Raw genomic sequence first — 17,950 nt, forward strand, 5'->3', positions numbered from 1 at the left:
TGTGTACATGCATTGCATAGCTAAGGTCAATATAACCTACTTTAACGTAATTCTTCCACTTGCCAGAGGAAATGCGGTACAGTGTGGCTTGGATGAGATGCCCATGGAAAAGTGAAATGTCGGGAGTGATATGTTTCTTTGAAGATGTGAAGGTGCACTTTTCAGTGGCGTTGAGTACGCATTTGCTCTGAAAATCATGAGTTAACTCACGCCAGCCATCAACACCGGCACTAAATCCAAATCGTTTTGGGAAATAGCAAACTTTTTCTGCTTAGTGGGAACAAATCTCTGTATTGTAAGCCGACAAAAGGCATAGTTTCGCGGAAAACGTCCCGAAGATGTGAGGAACGATGAATCAGAATTTATTACTACTTGCGCTGCATTCACTAGAATTGTCGAACCCACGAAATGGATCCTTTTGTTGGCCGCTTGAGAAAAGAGCAGATATCCTTTCGACACAAAGCTCATATTCTATAATATTTCCATGGTAAGGGACAGTATGACTTTGGGTAAAATAGTTCTTCATGTAAGTGCTTTATCGCTCTTTTACACTTAGCATTCATTATAAGCTCATAGAGAACGTACACGATTTTCGTTATCGTTTTCTATGTTTTATAAATATTTCGCGAATTCAATCGCCCATATTCATAAATATCGCCTTTCATGTAGTTCCTATACTTTTACCAACTATTATTTAGTTATTCAACGGTTTGCCGTAGGCAGAAGGCACGTTATTGTGCACACTCCCTGAAAGGTACACATTTTCTTATGCGTGCATGCTGTGCGCGTATGTAATAAAATATAAATAAAATTCGTATTCATATCACGTTTTATACTCTGAACATTTTTTGATAGCCACCTTGTGGTTAACGCTCTAAGGTTACATTTTTTTGAAACTTTTATTACTTTTACTATTGCTGTTATTTCTATAGTGTGTATATATATATATATATATATTTATATGTATACATGTATACATGGCAACTTTTAGCCAGCACATTCCAAGATTCCATGAAAATGATGATTGAATTTTACGTGCCATACAGTAAGAAGTATTAAGTACCTCTCGTTAATACTTACAAACGTGCTTACCTACTTACAGAGAATTTTATTGACTTCGATGAAACCTAAGGAGCTACTGTACTCATATTTATCTTGGCTTAACATATCATGGCTTGATGAAAAGTCAACACAACGCAACCCAACTGTTTTAAGGAAATATATTTCTAATTGATTTATCTTGTAATACAATAATGATGTAAATTGTATGTAATGTAAAATAATATAATATATATAGAGAGTATACTTATGAACATACAGGAAGACATGTAGAGAGAGTAGGAGATATTTTTAGAGATTGTTTTTTTTTTTTTTTTTTTTGATTCTTTCTTTTGTTTCATTTCGTTTTTTCTTCATTTTAATGTTTAAAGAAATTTGCGGGGGAAAATATTTAACTTAAATTAATAAAACTATTTGCAGAACTAACTTAATCACCACAATGATGAGTTTACGGAACCACTTCATTATTATTATTATTATTATTATTACTAAGTGCTAGAAATAGATAGGCTCTGTCCATTGCTGTGACTTAAGAACGAAACTTATGTAAAAACAATAATTGCAAACCTCAATTGAACACTAAGTGTTTGGGAGGGGGCAAGTACACTCTTTTAAATGAATTTTTAGGAAATTTATAAATATTTTTCAATTTGTTTTCCTTTTTTTTGCTTTTAAATTAACTAATTAATATAAATGTACAACAAGTGCTTACAACTAAGAACATTAAGTTACAACTTAGGCATAAGCGCAAAAGGTAATAAACATAACCTAATAAACATAACCTAAAATGTTATAATCATAAGAAAGTTTTCTTTCTAATTATCTGAATAAAGTCTAGAATTTTATTGTATTACTTGCTAAGCTTGGGCTTATCATTATTAACTTTTATCAGTTTCTACCTTCTAGACGACAAACAGCGAGTGCTTGCACATGAGGAGTTCTTCTTGTATTTCTTTTTTCTTTTTGTTTAAAATTCTAAATGGAATGGTAGTTAATCTACGATTAAATATATTTGGATAATGGAGAATACTTGTTTTGATAATTTTCATTGCTTTTAGGAACCCCGTCGCTATTAAAACAATCGCGCGTGCGGTGATCGCAGTTTATCACCGCATAATTCTTTTAAAATCTTTTACTTTTTAAATCATTCATTGACACTCCATAAGCATTCAATTTCTTCATTTTGGCCTTGGCCGAATGGGGCACGTATTAGCGAAAGAAAATAATTAAAACGTTTAACGCTTTCGATCCGTGATTTGGCGATCGTACTGGCAAACAAGAATGTGGATAATGTCTTGTATACATATTATTAATATTATCGCTGCCATCTCAATATATATCGCTCAAATAAACTATATAGTTTAATAATAATGGGTCTCAAACAGCGGTTCATCCTATTGGAAGGCACTTCGCCCTACTCCGCAAAGTGTATAATAATAATAAAATACCTTCCGTCACCCTTTACTGCAAAAAAAAAATTACTACGAAAAGGATATTTTCTTTTTAATAAAGGATCAATTTAAAAATGTTAATCAGAAAATGAGATCTCGCCAAATGGAAATGACTTAAAAGAAGAAGAAAAGAATGTACAAATCCCTCCTCGTATATAGCTAATTTGTAAAGTAATAGATTAGCGCCTCATGATATCTTCAATGCTAAAACCAGTTCGTTTTATGGGTGGATTTTGCTGTAGCGGCGCATGGTTTGACGTAGTCACCGTCGACGTAGCTGATGGTAGTGGTGGCGTTGGCGGAGTAGAGTTTTGGTGAATTGTTAAAAGGGAATTTCGGGAAATATGATGATGCAAATACGGCTCGCCCCCTAAGCCGGCAACCGAAGTATTGCTCGTTAACATAGTCTTATCCATAGTTGATGATTGATTTAAATGGTAAGCTGTTGGCAAATAAGGTCCAGGCTTGGTAATAATTCCGGGAGGTGGAGGTCCTAAATGTGAAGGTGGCGATGATGGTTGCGGATGGCCGGTTGGAGGACCTAATTTCATGCTGGCAGCGGTGGCGGTTTGTAAAGCGTGTAGATGAGGTCTCGACATATTTATCGCATACATATTAGGATTCGTTGCGCCACCGTATGCATGAGGTCTTTGATTTAAAGCATGAGAATGCTCAAATTCCAAGCCTAAAGAGCGTTTACGTATAGGTATTGAACCTAGGAAGCTAGGAACAGGTTCATGAGGTGAAAGCATTTGTTGAGTTTGCTGACTTTTTATTGTGTCCACCATGACTGGCACAGTTGGGGGTGGCGGCGGGGGTAGCTGTGTTGGTGGCATTGATTTTATATTAGAAGAACTTGGTGCAAGAGTCTTGGTTGAGTGGAGATCGCGACGAACATGCAATAACGGTATGTAAGGTTCGCTGGGTTCAGATGACGGTGGATGTGCAGACATATAAGGCGTTATACTTGGTCCGGAATTAGTGGCCATAACGTAAGTCGGAGGAGGAGGTGGCGGTGGTGGTAATGAATGAGCAGGCGTGGATGGATTATTCGCTGGAGTCGCATTTAAAACCGGACCTAAATCTTCACTACTTCCGTTGCGTTGCTGTTCTTGAGACGGTCTCATTGTATACTGATGCCCACCTTCGTGATGGCAATGGGTTACACCTTGATCTTGTACTTTGCCTTCTGAAATCTCTCCTTCCTTACGTTCATCGCTCACTTCTCTTAGCGGAAGACTCACTTCTTCAGATATATCTTCATCGTTTTCATTTTCAATATCATCGGCTAATTCGTCATCGGTATCATCGTCCTCCTCCAATAATTCTTGATCGAATTGCGCTTTACGTTTCAAACTTAGACGTTCTGACATCGTTATACGGTGTTCACTATCTATCAACTCTTCCTCAGCTGCGTCACGCTCATCGTCTTGCGTCGGAGAATGGGGTGGCGAATCTACTTCTAATAGAGAATCTTCTTCATCGCCGCTTAAATTACGAGCCTCGTCTTCTTCTTCTACGACGTCAACATATTCATTGGGTCCATCGCCAACAGCGTGCGTTAAAGTGTGGCGCCGTAAATCACAATTACGTCGAAATACTTTGCCACAGGAATTGCATTCATAAGGCTTATGATCGGTATGGGTAAGCAAATGAGTTTTCAGATTAGAACGCTGATTAAAGCTGCGACTACACACCGGACATTTATGGGGCGACTCCTCCATATGCAATATTTTATGAACAGCCAATGTACGCGATTGACAGAAACCTTTCCCACATTCGGTACATTTGAATGGCTTCTCCTTGGAGTGTATATACCTGAAAAATAGTCATGATATCATCATCTACTACTTAACGTTTTTCTAATTTATGCTTAATTTACCTATGATCTCTTAAATGATCCTGTCGGCGAAATGCCTTCCCACATATATCGCACGAATACGGCCGCTCGTCTGTGTGAGTTCGTTCGTGTATAAGCAAATTATAAGATTTTGTAAATTGGCGATTGCAGAATTTACAAATGAATTGTTTTTTGGGCCTAGAAGCTCTACCTGGAGCTCTTAGCAAACGGCGATCTAACCCAGCATGCATTGTGGGTGGTATGCCAGGGGGAAAGAGGGCAGCGGCAGTAGCTGCGGAAGGAAAAGTAAAGCTTCCAGCTGCAGTAGGCGATGGACCAGGACCCGTTAAATACGGTGGTGGATACATCACAGAAGCTGGCACTCCTGGTGGCGGCACTTGACCCGGACGAGGCATAAGCATAGCTGCTGCTACAGCAGCTTCTCTTAAAGCTAACTCTTTGCGTTTATCGGCCATCATAGCCATTATTTCAAAATTAGAGCCCCTTTTATTAGGATCTTTACCGCTCTCCACTCCACCTGGTTCTAACATATTACCGTAAAGCGAGCCTGGAGCTCTTAACGGATTACGATGGGAAGGCAAAACGGGAACAAAGGCCGAAACTTCTCGTTGATGCTGAGGACCTTGGGGATTGCTGTTGTTCATTAATGCAGAGGAACTCGCCAAATGATGTTGATAATTTATAGCAGCTGTTTCAAAATTTGTACTACGTCCTGTTGAGGAATTGCGCTCCGAATTATTAACATTGACACCTGTCACTCCCGTGGCCGTTTGTTTGAAATGTTCCAAACGTGGTTCATGGGCCACACATGCGTTATGTTCTCTTAATAAATTCGACTCCGTTGGCATCTTGTCTGTTACGTATCACATACTGCAGATAATCTAACCAAATTCAAAACAAGTTGAAGAAAAAAAAAATAAAATAAATTTAATTAAAATAACGACTACAAGTTTTTTTTTAGTTTCTTGAATGCGTTCCAAGAATACGTGAATGGATCGTTAAATAGATACTTGTTGTTTTAGGAAACCTTGTGGTATTTTATGAATATAACATTTTTATCTTAATTTCTTTTAACTCTTTTTTTTTTATTTTTTAGGGCATAAAACTTTTGTATAAGTATTTTGTACTTTGTAGGAATTCCGCTGATTTTCTGGCTGTTGTTGTCTGCTTTAATAGAAATAACAAAAAAAATTCGTTGTATTTGATAAGATTTTATGAAGTGAGGCACAGTGTCTGATAACAAAGTCACGGCGTACAACGTATACTTATCTATTTACAGTAGTTTTTGCTTAATTGCTTTAAATCCTAAATAATCATAAAATATCAAAAATAAAAAAAACAAAAAAATGAAAAAGTTGCAATATTGCTATAATTACTATAGAATATTAATGTTGCCTAGATGTCTACATATGAGATGAATTGAAAAGCACAAAGTAAAAAGAAAAGTGTATATAAATAAAGTTGAAAAAATGAATAAAATCAAAACAAATAAGAAAGTTATATTCGGCAGCGGCCGAATCTCGCATACGCACCGCTATGTTTTTCGCATTTCACTCTCCAAGTTCGTTTATTTGATACGCATATCGCCGGTATTATTAACAAGTAAGTAATTGCGGTCTCTACCAGCTTCATATTAAACTTAACCCACTTTTAAGCAGTTAATATATCTTCATTTAAGGAGTGTACAAAATAGTTTTAAACATTCGATCTTGTTTACTTTATGCTAACTAAGCATAAAACCTCAAAAAGTGAAAAAAACAGAATTTAATTACTTGTAACTTTGTGTGGGCACGGCGGATGGTATCCATTTTTTTGCCTGTAAGGAGTAGAGTGCTTCGTAAAGTAAATGTGGAAAGTTTCTGCCTTCTAGCTTTTATAATTTCCAAGTAGTGAGCAAAAATTCAAAAATTTTTGTTAAAAAAGACGGAGTTGCGTTTAGTTTACGCTTCTGTGTGCGCTTCCGCTCCAACCGATTTGGCCCATTTCCAATACCAATCAACCTACGTGCAGCAGCTTCCGATGTTTTCATTAAATTTGGAGTCCATATGTTCATTTTTGCGACCAGTAGGGTGCCAACAACACAAGCGACACGGACGGACAAACATCGCTAAATCAACTCAGAATACCACGCTGTACTTTATACGGTCTCTGAAGCTTCCCGTTGGCTGTTACATACATTATAGTATATCCTCACCTTACAGTGGTGGATATAAAAAGAAACGTATTCTAACGTGGTCATCTCAGCTTCTAATGATTGTATTACCCGTCCTCCGCCCCTTTGAAATACCCAAAGAAAGCTTGCTTTATTAAAGACAAAATTTAAATGCTCCAAAACAGCGACTTTTCGAACCGAGTCCTAGATTCGTATCACATTCAGTGCAAAATGCGCTTTTTAAAAAAATAATTTTCTTAAAAATACTTTTTCAAAGGGACGGCCAGTTCTTTACTAGAATCTGAATTATACTTTTTGACAGATTTTACCTCATCGAGATCAAGGAGAAAAAAAAATTGTTTTCCGGCACTCGCCGACAATCTGTTTTATTCTTAAATAATCTGAAATCTATAATCGTCAAATACTTTAAGACTTGCACATCTATGCATTCGTTCATTTATAAATCTTTTCACATTTTATTTTATGTAAATTTGTCCACATTTCGATACACTATTAAGTCCGTAGTTTATTTTCTTTTTTTTTCCACATATATCTGAGAAATTAATTATTAAAAGCGAATGGAAATAGGACGTTATCGAGACTTATCGTTTACGTTCCTGTACGTAGAAAAGTGAGAAAAAGTGGTTTTCGATTAGGTTGAAAGTACTGTAAAGACAACGTAAAGAAAAGTCCATTTGGTGAACAGTAATTTGTTAAACAACTAACAGTAAACGAAATCAGTTGAGGTAGTATGTCATATGCTTAGGTAATCAGATATCGTGAAAGCAGTTAAGATTCAAGTATTGAGTATTTAAGAAAAGATGTTTACATTCTGGAAGCTTAAGTAGCAACTAAAGAAAGGAAAGTTTTTTTTTTTTAATCTTTTTAATTACATTTTAAAAAGATTTTATGAAGAAATATTTGAAAATTAAACTCTTTCTCAAAATAAAGCTTTGCATGAGGACAGCGTTCCTTCCTGAATCAGGACAGGTCGATGTATCAAACTTCATTAATATAGCTCAAAAATTACGACCTGTAGATTGACAGAAGAAACCAAGATGGACATACGGACACACAGACAGACAAACAAGCTTAGATCGATTTAGAAAATGAATTTGGATCATTCGGTAATAAAATATTCGTATATTTCGTTTTGCTCTAGGTGATGCATTAACGTACCCTTGCATCACAAGTGACGTAGGGTATAAAAATAGTTCATCACCATAAAAGTGATTCGCATTTCTCACCACTTTGCTATATGAACTCAATAAGCGAACGGGAGCGCTTATCCCCAGAACTGCTATTGTAGGCAAAATCTCATAGAAAAGTTAGTAGAAGCAGCCGCAAACATCAAAGCTAAAGGTCTCTATCAAGGACCACCTATTGACGCGAATTTAAAAGACAGCTGCGCAAAAAGAGGAAACGACTGTGTCTGAAGAGAAATCCTAGGCCAAAGCTAGAAATCATTGCATTACCAGTAAAACAAGTAACCGGTTGAAGTCTACACTTTTCACCAGTTGGAGTCTTTTATTGTAATGCGTTAGTTCTTCAAAAATCCGAAGTCCACTCGCTTTGCTACTACATCGTTGCAAATATTTGGTTTACGATGTCTTTCTATCCATTCTCAAAACCTGAGGGACCGCTTATGATATCACTCGATTTGCAATAAAAATTGGGAAAATATTGAGGGGTCTTGTAAAGAATGCAAGTTGTATCCTGATTAGGGCCAAACACTAAATCAGTTTGATTTGATTTGTCTGCCTGATTTTAATGATCTGCTTATTCGCTGATCTAATTTGAAAATGAATGTAACTGATGTAAGTGATCAATATCAAGCATTAATTCTGAAATTTCTGCATATATAGGGAGAGGAAAGAGTATGAAATCAGATCAGAATCATGCCTAATCATAGCTTTATTAAATAAATTTTATTATTTTTTTGTTAATAGCATTTGTTGATAGCTGAGTTGAATATGCTTACTCGAGGTGTTTTTGATGTATTGAAGATGCGTGAAGTTTCTCAGCAACATGCAATTTTATCGCAAGCCCTTAATTGATCAGGACGGGAAATAAAATCTATAATAGTAAGCTTTTCAGAGTTCTAGAAAAACAACTTTCTTAAGATCGCACATACAATAAGTAGCGTAGAAACCAGGCAACCAGTCTAACAGAGAAATCACCGAGCACAAGGCATTTTTTTTGGTGGCTTCAGTGGCTTAGCAAACTTTTAATGAAATTGATCCTAAAGAGCTACATTTCGACTAGTAATGCGAAATGAGAAATCTAATACGAGATTGCAAATACTATGACAAGACTCTCTTGTGGCTAGTGACCGATCACAATGCCAGAATGTGATTGGAAAAATAGGGATAAAGGGGAATAAAGGAATTATTCGCGTGTGAGTTAGAGAACTCTTAACCTAATTGAAAATTAGCAAAAGATGGACATCCAGGAACGACAGACAGACTACGTCCGTTTCATCACAGTGTACGCGATAAAGAGCAATCATCGAAGTTTGCTGATGATATTCTCATTTACTTGAACTTTAGTTGGGATTTGCGGGATTATTGATGAACTTCGTTCACGGCTTTATTGTTACTCTCGACGCTAGCAGTCTCTCCACAACCATGTTGTCGCTAGCGCTAACACTCTTCTAATTCCAATATCTGAAGAGCAAGGATCTGCTCTAACCGTACTATCGTTAAGTAAAATTTCTTCGGGAAGCTGTCACAACACTGAATGGCAGAAATGTCTTTGTATTATCACTCGGAAACTCGATATGTGATGGGTAGAAATTTCTCCTAAACGTACTTTGGTCAAGTTTATATTTAGTAAAGCTTGCTCCATAAACCTAGGCGGCTCATGCAATCATCTTACCAAAAGCCTCTAGCATCGCGACTTCTGCAAAGCCGAGTCCTAGGAGACTAGAATTAGTTGGGCAAATTTGTCCGCTTGAGGCCGCCTGCAGAGAGGAAAACCGTCTCTATTTCTATTGTTTTTTCTAAGTGGAAAGGGAACTATTTGAAGGGGCTTAACATTCAAAACTTTTACTAATGTTTTTTTTGTCCAGCAAGAAAATAAAAATTGATCAAGATCAGCGAAGGCAAGAACACTTTGCTGACATGATGTGTTCATATCATGCAGTAACAAAATTTTAATCATAGATTAGCGAGAAATGTGAATCGATAAAATTTAATCCACCTAATGATTATCGAACTTCCTTTGCAATTTTTGTTGTCTTTTGTTTGATTTGAACGCCTCTAAACCGCGAAGCAAAAAAAAATCGAAAAATTCTCTTCAGTTTCCAATGTGAAAGGTATATACTAATGTGTGCATGTATGTATACGTAATCGTAGTTTTTTTTATAGGTTTACAAATTATTCGTTAATTAGTTTTCCTTTTTTTTTTTATTATTTGTTACTTTTATGCCGAAAGATATAGCGAAGGGTTCCCAAGTAAGCCAACGAAAAAATCACATTCATGGCGTAATAATAATAAAATAATAATAATAATAACAATGATGATGATGGTGATGATGATGATAACAATAATAACGATGATAATCATGAAGTCAGTGTCTGAATGTGTGTTCATTAGTCAAAACTGTAGAATCGGCACTTTTCAAGCAAAAAAAAATATGAAAAAAAAACGTCACAATCGACAACAAAAAACTAATAAGGTAGGTAAACGTAAAAGCGAAAAAAAAAAAAAATTTGTAAGTAAGCAGTAGACTTAAATAAATAATGATCAACATTAGTGGATGGATGGATGGATGATGATGACGATGGTCAGCTTGTCGGCTTCATTAGTACGATCCGTACACATGCAGCATACACATGCACACAAATCCGATAGATGGTACAAGTGCGTTTATAAGGCTTTTAGAGGAGATATGTAAAGAAACTTATGGGCATAAGCAAGAAATATACCAACAACGATAACCAACAAACAGTAATATTTACGTTAACGTTTGCTGGGTATTTTTTGTCTTTTTTTTTGGTTTTAGTTTTTTTTTTTTTTGATTTTAGCCAACCACATGAACACATAGGCATGCACGTACAATTATGAAACATAAGAAGATTTTGTAGGTTGCTTAGGCAGGCCGCAGTAGAAACGCTTTAGCGTATATAGCATGGCTTTCCTTTTCGAGGGTCTTTTAACATGTATGAAGCAAATCTGTATAGGTTTGTATGTTTAGCTGAAAAAGAAAAAAGTAAACAAGCGCACTAACTCAATTATGGTTGAGTGTGTGTTTGAAGAAACTATACATGTCGAGCGACCATAAACGCAATGATCATGTAACGTGTTTACTCTCTGACTAAATCTCTCTCTAGTCTTCGTGCTCTCTGCCATTCTCTCTCGCTCTCTCTCTTTCTCTCTGAGTGTGACTGTCGGCTAAAAGAGTTAAATGGCAGCAACAATACAACATAAATATATTGATGGTTTGTCCAGCGCTAAGTCAACACAAGCATATACTACGTATACGGGCAAACAGATTAAAATGAAAATAAAAAAGGAAAAAACTCAGCAAGAAAAGAAAAGAAAATTAAGCCGAAATCTAATGAATAATGTTTGTCCATGGTTACATAGCATACGTACGTATGTATGTACGCTCGAGCGTCCTTTTCTGTATGGTAAACTATGCTCACAATTGTAGCAGAAATCTGGATTAAATGTTTACTTTTCAAGACTCTCCTCCTCAACCGAGATCTGTAAAGACTATAATGAAAGACTCAAAGGCTGATGGCGCAGAGATATGTTTTTTACTTAAATGCTTAAATGCATAGATACACGTCCGTACGTACGAAACATATGAATATTTGTAGATTTGTGTGTGTGTGTGTGTGTGTGTGTATGTGTATGCGCCTGTATCTATTAAAAATATACTAAAAAAAATTTATTAAACGCTGTAAGCAAGAAAATAAAATCGAAAAATAGTTAAAAAAAAGTTACTTGTTGTTGTTTCTGTTGTGGTTGTGGTTCACTTAGATAAGCATTAATGGAAAAATTTGTATCTTCGTGCTTATGTACGACGTTAACTGCTTGTTGTAACGTTTATATATGAACGTTATTATATGCATTTAGAAGAGGAAAAATTGTTTTCCATTTCTTTCTGGTTTCTTTATTTTATTTATTTATTTTTCTTTCTTTTTCTTTCGTTTTTATATGATATCGTGTCTGTAATTAACGAGTAATTAAGGTAAACTAATGATTGTTCGTGTTTTTAAGACACAAAATAAAATGAGTAAAAGTAAAACTAAATAATCACAATGAGATTAAATAATAGTTTTCAAAATGATTTTAATGTGTATCGTAAAAAAAAAAAAAACAATTTCCTTTGGGAAAAAAATTGTGATATTTTTTATTTATGTTTAGTCACTTACAGGAGCCTTAATAGACCGATATTTATAATAATAGTAATTATGATTGTCGAAAATTGCCATTGCAGGGCCTCGGATGAAGAAAATTATGATCTATTGTGAGCGTATCTACTATACACATTCATTGCCAATCAAAAGAAAAACATGATAACTAAACTTTTTTACCCCATCACATTGGATAAACGTGGCCATTTTCTTCGACTTTCGTAGAATACTCGTAGAAATTTTTGTAAAGTGAGTAAAAAAATCCAGAAAGCAGAAATGTTCTAAATGCGTTTTGCACTGTAGGTTTATTTTTCGTCCAATTTGAAAAATTCGTTCAGCCATTCGTTTGTGGTCAGCGGAATGCTTACAGCAAACAGTCAGGCGGACGGATAGACAAACAGACGGACATACTTAAATCAATTCGACATTGAATGTTGATCAAGAGTCTAAATATATTAAGGAGTCTCTGAAGCTCCCATCTGGGTGTTGCGAACGTTGGGGACTTTTTTGATGTGAACGAAAAGAGGGCTTTGGAAAGCTCTACCCCTCCTCTTTTCTTATGTCATATACTATAAGCTATTTATTGTTAAGAAATGAAAAAAACAAAGAGGAAAATATTTTCCAGATACATTTAGTCATATAAATATTAAACATTGCACCTTTTAGTCACTCGTAATAAATCGTTGTTTTAAGTGGAGTTTTTCGAGCCCTAAACAGGTAAAACAGAAAAGGAAAATTTCATCTAATAATAAGAAATTAAGAAAAAAAGATATGCTTGCAGTATGCTATTCTTCTTCTAAACAAATAAATAAACATTTAATTATATAATAATATGATAACCTCAGCAAAGTAATGTAATAAAAAGTTAAGCTAATTTTTTAGCCTAACGCTTATAGTATTTGTGATATAAAGACGCTGCTGTTGCATTAAAATTTCTGTATCTATCTTTCTCTTAGGAAAACGTCAACATATGCGTGAAATTGTTTCAGGCAAAATGTAAAATTTAAATTGAATAAGGAAAAGCGCTGTAGTGGGTCATGACACGCTATTAAATACCTTACACTACCCTATGCTTATTCATATAGATTCATCAGATCATTTTAAACTTCGAACAAGTAGTCGGACCCAATCCATTTTCAATAGGGTTCGTCGTTAGGCCGAAACATACCACGATACCGAATTCCATCAAAATATCTTAAATCAAGACAAGTGAGACAGTCGACAGTAGCGGGACGGACAATCTTAAATTGATTCAGTTAGTGATTCTGATTCGACAGTTATAGTGAAATTAAGATCTATCTCAACACCTTACGGGTGTTGCATACATCCGAACACGGGTGGAACACTTGAATTAGAAGTGATGCAAGGCATAATAAAAGAAATTATTTTTAAGTTGATTTTCGAATAAAAATCAAACTCTTTGCCGTATTAAGCTGATAATCTTTTTGTGTTGGACGAATGTAAGATTTGGAAATCGCTGCAAAGACTTACAAGAAACATAAGGAATAAACGTTAATTTTAAGCAATTTTTTTTTAATAAAAATGGGATTTCATTATGAAAAATTATGATAAATTAATTATTACAATTAATTATGATAAACGTTTCCAAATATTATGTATTAGCAGTCGTTATTTCTCTACCGTACGATTTTATTGTGTTCGTTATGCACTGAATGATCAAAGTTTCCTTTAGGAAAATGCCGCGGTGAACCCTTTTGAATCTTAACAGATTTCTGACCCTTGAAAGATATGGGAAGAGGGCAAATTTTAACGTTTTGAGCGTCCCGATGGTGCATAGGGGAAAGGATTTCAATTGAAATTGAGCTTAATTTGAATTTAGTTTCAACTGAATTGAATATGAATTGAATTTGAAGTGAATTTATATTAAAATTAGATCGAATTTAAATTGGAATTGTATGGGGCTTGTATTGAGTTCAAATTGAGTTTTAATGAACATTAAAATGAATTGAATTTAAACCAAAAGAAAAGAGAATTTTCTTCGAACTTAAATTGAATTTGAATTGAATTTGAAATGAATTGGACTTGAATTTGTATTGAATTTAAATCGAAAGTGAATAAAATTTGTACTAAAATCAAATGTGGATTTTCTTTGAATTAAGCTTTAATTGAATTTGGAATGAATTGGAATTGAATTTAAGTCGGAAGTGAATAGAATTTGTATTGAAATCAAATGTGGATTGTATTTGAATTAAACTCCAACTGAATTTGAAATGTATTGGAATTGAATTTGAATTGAATTTATATCGAAAGTGAATATAATTTGTACTGAAATCAAATGTGGATTTTCTTTGAATTAAGCTTTAATTGAATTTGAAATGAATTGGAATTGAATTTAATTCGAAAGTGAATAGAATTTGATTTCAATTGGATTTCAAATGAATTGGAATTGAGTTTCAATTGAATTTAAGTCGGAAGTGAATAGAATTTGTATTGAAATCAAATGTGGGTTGTATTTGAATTAAACTGCAACTGAATTTGAAATGTATTGGGTTTGAATTTGAATTGAATTTATATCGAAAGTGAATATAATTTGATTTGAAATTAAATTGAATTTACGTCGAATTTGAAATGACTCACTGTATGTATCAATGAGAAGTGCCCCTAGCAAAGGTTTATAACTATTCACTGTAATCGCATTTTTCCTCGTATTTTTATCAATTAATTTAAAATTTCAATTTTATTACTTAGCGCGATTAAAAACAAAGAAGGCACATGGGCTTTAGTTCGAAATATTCAATGATAAGTTGGCTAAAGCATCTCAAAATGAGTTGCTTTTAATCCGAAACTCTTTCAGCCTTTTAGACCCAGTGTAAACAAAACGAAACAAACATCGTCCCCCTACCAGCTCGTAAGGAAGAAAGTAAGTAAGAAATCCAAGCAAGAAAATATATGGCACATTTTAATTTTCTTACTAGATATTTACGACTTAAAATATTACAAAAATCCATAGATAGACAGATAATCAAAAGAATTTGGCTAAGTCGGCTTGGAATCTATAAAGAAAAACTGCTGAGGATGATACACTTCTTTCTATGTATTATATTTGTTTTAATAAAATATATTTCTTCATTAATTCTGTAGAGGGTCAAAATGTAATACGAGCGGAAAGAAAGGAATATCTCGATTTTACCTCTTATCCCGAATTCTTATATAGTTTTCGAAAATATAATGAAAATGGGTTAATTTGCGCAAGTAGAATAATTAAAGAAAAATTAAAGTAAAGAAAGTTAAAAATGTAACGTAAGCTTTAAATAGCTAAAGGAGAAAAAACTTGACTGTTTTAGGATCTAAAAGAGAATGTGTAACGAAAGAAACCAATAAAAAGAAACCAGCATTTAAATCTGGGATCGAGATGGTGAATTTTGTTAAACATCATCGACAACAACAGCAATAACAAAGAGTCGAAAAAATGGAAAATATATACGAGCAACAAACATTTTGTCGTAAGAACGAATATTAAGCATTAAAGAAGAGATAAAAATCCAAACAAAAGCCCCAAAAAAGAAAAAGAATTTCAAACGAAAGGAAGAAAGAAGAAACGACCAGCCATCAAAACCTGGACAAGCTTTAATGCAAAAGAAAAAAAAAAACTTAATAAAATATTATAACACAAAAACCACGAGACAAATAGAATCTGTATGTATGCATGCGTGTAAGCTTAAGATAAAAAGCTGGAGGCCTTCTTTTACTCGATGAGATGTTCAACGTAACGTTCATGGCAGAGGCTTTAAACGGAGAGAAACGCGTGCAAAGAACTTAAACGGTAATGATAGAAGAAGGAGCGAGTTAAACGGGAGGGGGGGGCGGGGGAATCTCTTACTTAAGGAGGGAGTACCAAACGGTAGAGAAGTCGCGTTTAAAAACCGGATTTAATTAGGTTTGAGTTAAGATGAAAAGACATAAGAAAAGAAAAAAAAAAAAAACGAAAACGGACATCAAGCAAAGATTTCAAACCAACACCATGAAGTACGCATAAAATGGGAGATGCTGGAGAGAGAGCATGTTTTTGTGAAAGGTTTACCTAAGAGATGAATGGTAGAATGCTTAAGAAGTAGTCGTAGTAGTAGTAGTACTTGTAGTGGTAATGTTGTTAATAATAGTTGTATGTGGTTATAAGAGCAGCAATATATTGCAGTTTTGTCTGTTCGTTTGGTTGTTTTCGCTTGATTTGCTAGCTTAGTGGTTATAGGCACCACACTGTGTTCGGTGGCAATGACAGTGGCAGCTACAGTTATATGGTAAGCTTAAGCGGTTGCTCTACAGCCGCCAACGTTGAACATAGTTAAGACACGCACACACACACCTCGATGAAAGGCTTGACGTATATATACATTTATATATTTATTTATATGTATATATACATACACACGCATTTTAGTCTTTTTTATGTAAATTTTCAATATTAATTAAAAGAATTCTTTCAGATTTTCCTTTTGTTTATTCAATTTTATTTTCTTTTTTTTTTTTTTTTGAAATTTAAAATTCTCTAAAAGTATAAATGCACAAGATAAGTAATAAGTCTTCATTTTTAATATATAAATTTTTTCATCTTATTTAATTGAAAACCTGTTCGTGCATTTACACGTTTGGAATTTTTTCAGATGCATCATCATTCGATTGGCCTCTCTGTGAGTGTGTGCGTTTTGTTTTAGACCCTTATAAGAAGGAAAACTCATATCGAAGCACACACTTGCATGCGTATAAAAGAATATATGTAATATATGTATATATATTTGTATGTATGTTAAAAGATTTTAACTCTCCTCCTTATATTCGAAATAGTTCGTTGTCGTCTCGTTTACGACCGATCGACTGAACAACCGTCTTAACGGCCCATCGTATTCACGCATACGCGCACAAAAAACAAAACACACAAACACGCATACACGCGCACACATACAATGTGATAAATGTACATCCAAAAAGAATTGCACGAAGTCCCCCACTAAACCTAAGCTTATACAAACCGAACTCGTTCTTCGTACCTTCCTATAGATCACGAAGAAAATTCAATTCAATTTTCGTTGTTATGGTTTTTTCTGTTGCTAGTTTTTATGCTTTTGCTGTAATATTTTCATTATTTGTTTTTATTATTATTATTATTGCTGTTGTTGTTATTGTTATTGTCGTTGTTGTTGTTGTTGTTGTTGCTGTTGTTGTTGTTATTGCATTACATGCTGCGGCAGTTAAATGTGTTTTTCTACATTTTGTTTTGAAATAGGAGCTGAAGCCAGTGCAGCTACCAAATCGCTCCTCAAGTAGTCCCAAACTCTTCCCACACGCCACAAACGACTTGTCTGGTGTGGTAGGTTGACTAACTCGCTGGCTGGCTGACTGGCTGGCTAACACACATACTCCTAGAGATAGATTTTACATGCACATGCACATGCACATGCACATGCATATACACATACACTTACACTAAAAAACCAGACTAAAACATTTAAACATTTATACATCTGTATGCAGTTTCTTATTGATATAAAACGCACTGCATATGCATTCGTATAGATTTATGTTGAAAGAACCGTCAAAACGTCACTATGACGATCCATCTAACACAAAGTTAAAATCGCGTTCAACTAAAGCCAGCCACACATTCTCTCATTTTTTCAACAATTTGTTCGTCTACAAAAACTATTTTAATGTTCACATTTACTCTTCATAACTCATACTCGGGGCATGTTTGTGCTTTTTTCTTTTTTTTTGTTTATTTATTTTTGTTTTCTTCTTCTTCTTTTTTCTATTTAGATATTTTACATGTATATATATATATATACATATATGTATGCTGTTGATACGTACACGTATACAAACTCATTCAAATTTTGTAGACAAATAGCAAGTTAGGTGTGTTTGTGTAATAACAAACAAATTGAAATGAAAATTATTCCGTACTTTTCCAATTTGCAGGTGCGTATACCACGATCAACTCTTTAAGACTAAGGCGAGAGCAAGCGAAACTGCTATACGCTGTTAAGTAGACCTTAATTTCGAAACAGTCTAACAGAGTTATACGCATCTCTCTCTCTCTCTCTCT

At 34.5% G+C, this 17,950-nt stretch overlaps 1 protein-coding gene across 5 annotated transcripts; it reads right to left on the reverse strand.

The window, feature by feature from the left end:
* Window positions 1-1,400: 1,400 nt before the first annotated feature.
* LOC119633232 (protein bowel) lies at window positions 1,401-17,811 on the reverse strand. Of its 5 annotated transcripts, none has more exons than XM_038026664.1 (3): window positions 17,716-17,811; window positions 4,393-5,252; window positions 1,401-4,328 (listed from the first exon to the last, which is right to left on the reverse strand). In XM_038026664.1, the coding sequence occupies exons 2-3, from the start codon at window positions 5,217-5,219 to the stop codon at window positions 2,690-2,692; spliced, it is 2,466 nt and encodes an 821-aa protein (XP_037882592.1). In that variant the 5' UTR covers window positions 5,220-5,252; window positions 17,716-17,811; the 3' UTR covers window positions 1,401-2,689. The 5 variants fall into 5 exon arrangements, with proteins under 5 accessions (XP_037882592.1, XP_037882597.1, XP_037882593.1 ...); XM_038026669.1 differs by having other exon boundaries at window positions 4,393-5,241; window positions 17,716-17,755; XM_038026665.1 differs by lacking the exon at window positions 17,716-17,811 and adding an exon at window positions 16,896-16,987.
* Between the last annotated feature and the right edge of the window lie 139 nt (window positions 17,812-17,950).

The sequence above is a fragment of the Glossina fuscipes genome, unplaced genomic scaffold (genome assembly GCF_014805625.2).
Source record: "Glossina fuscipes isolate IAEA_lab_2018 unplaced genomic scaffold, Yale_Gfus_2 2, whole genome shotgun sequence".
Lineage (NCBI taxonomy): Eukaryota > Metazoa > Arthropoda > Insecta > Diptera > Glossinidae > Glossina > Glossina fuscipes.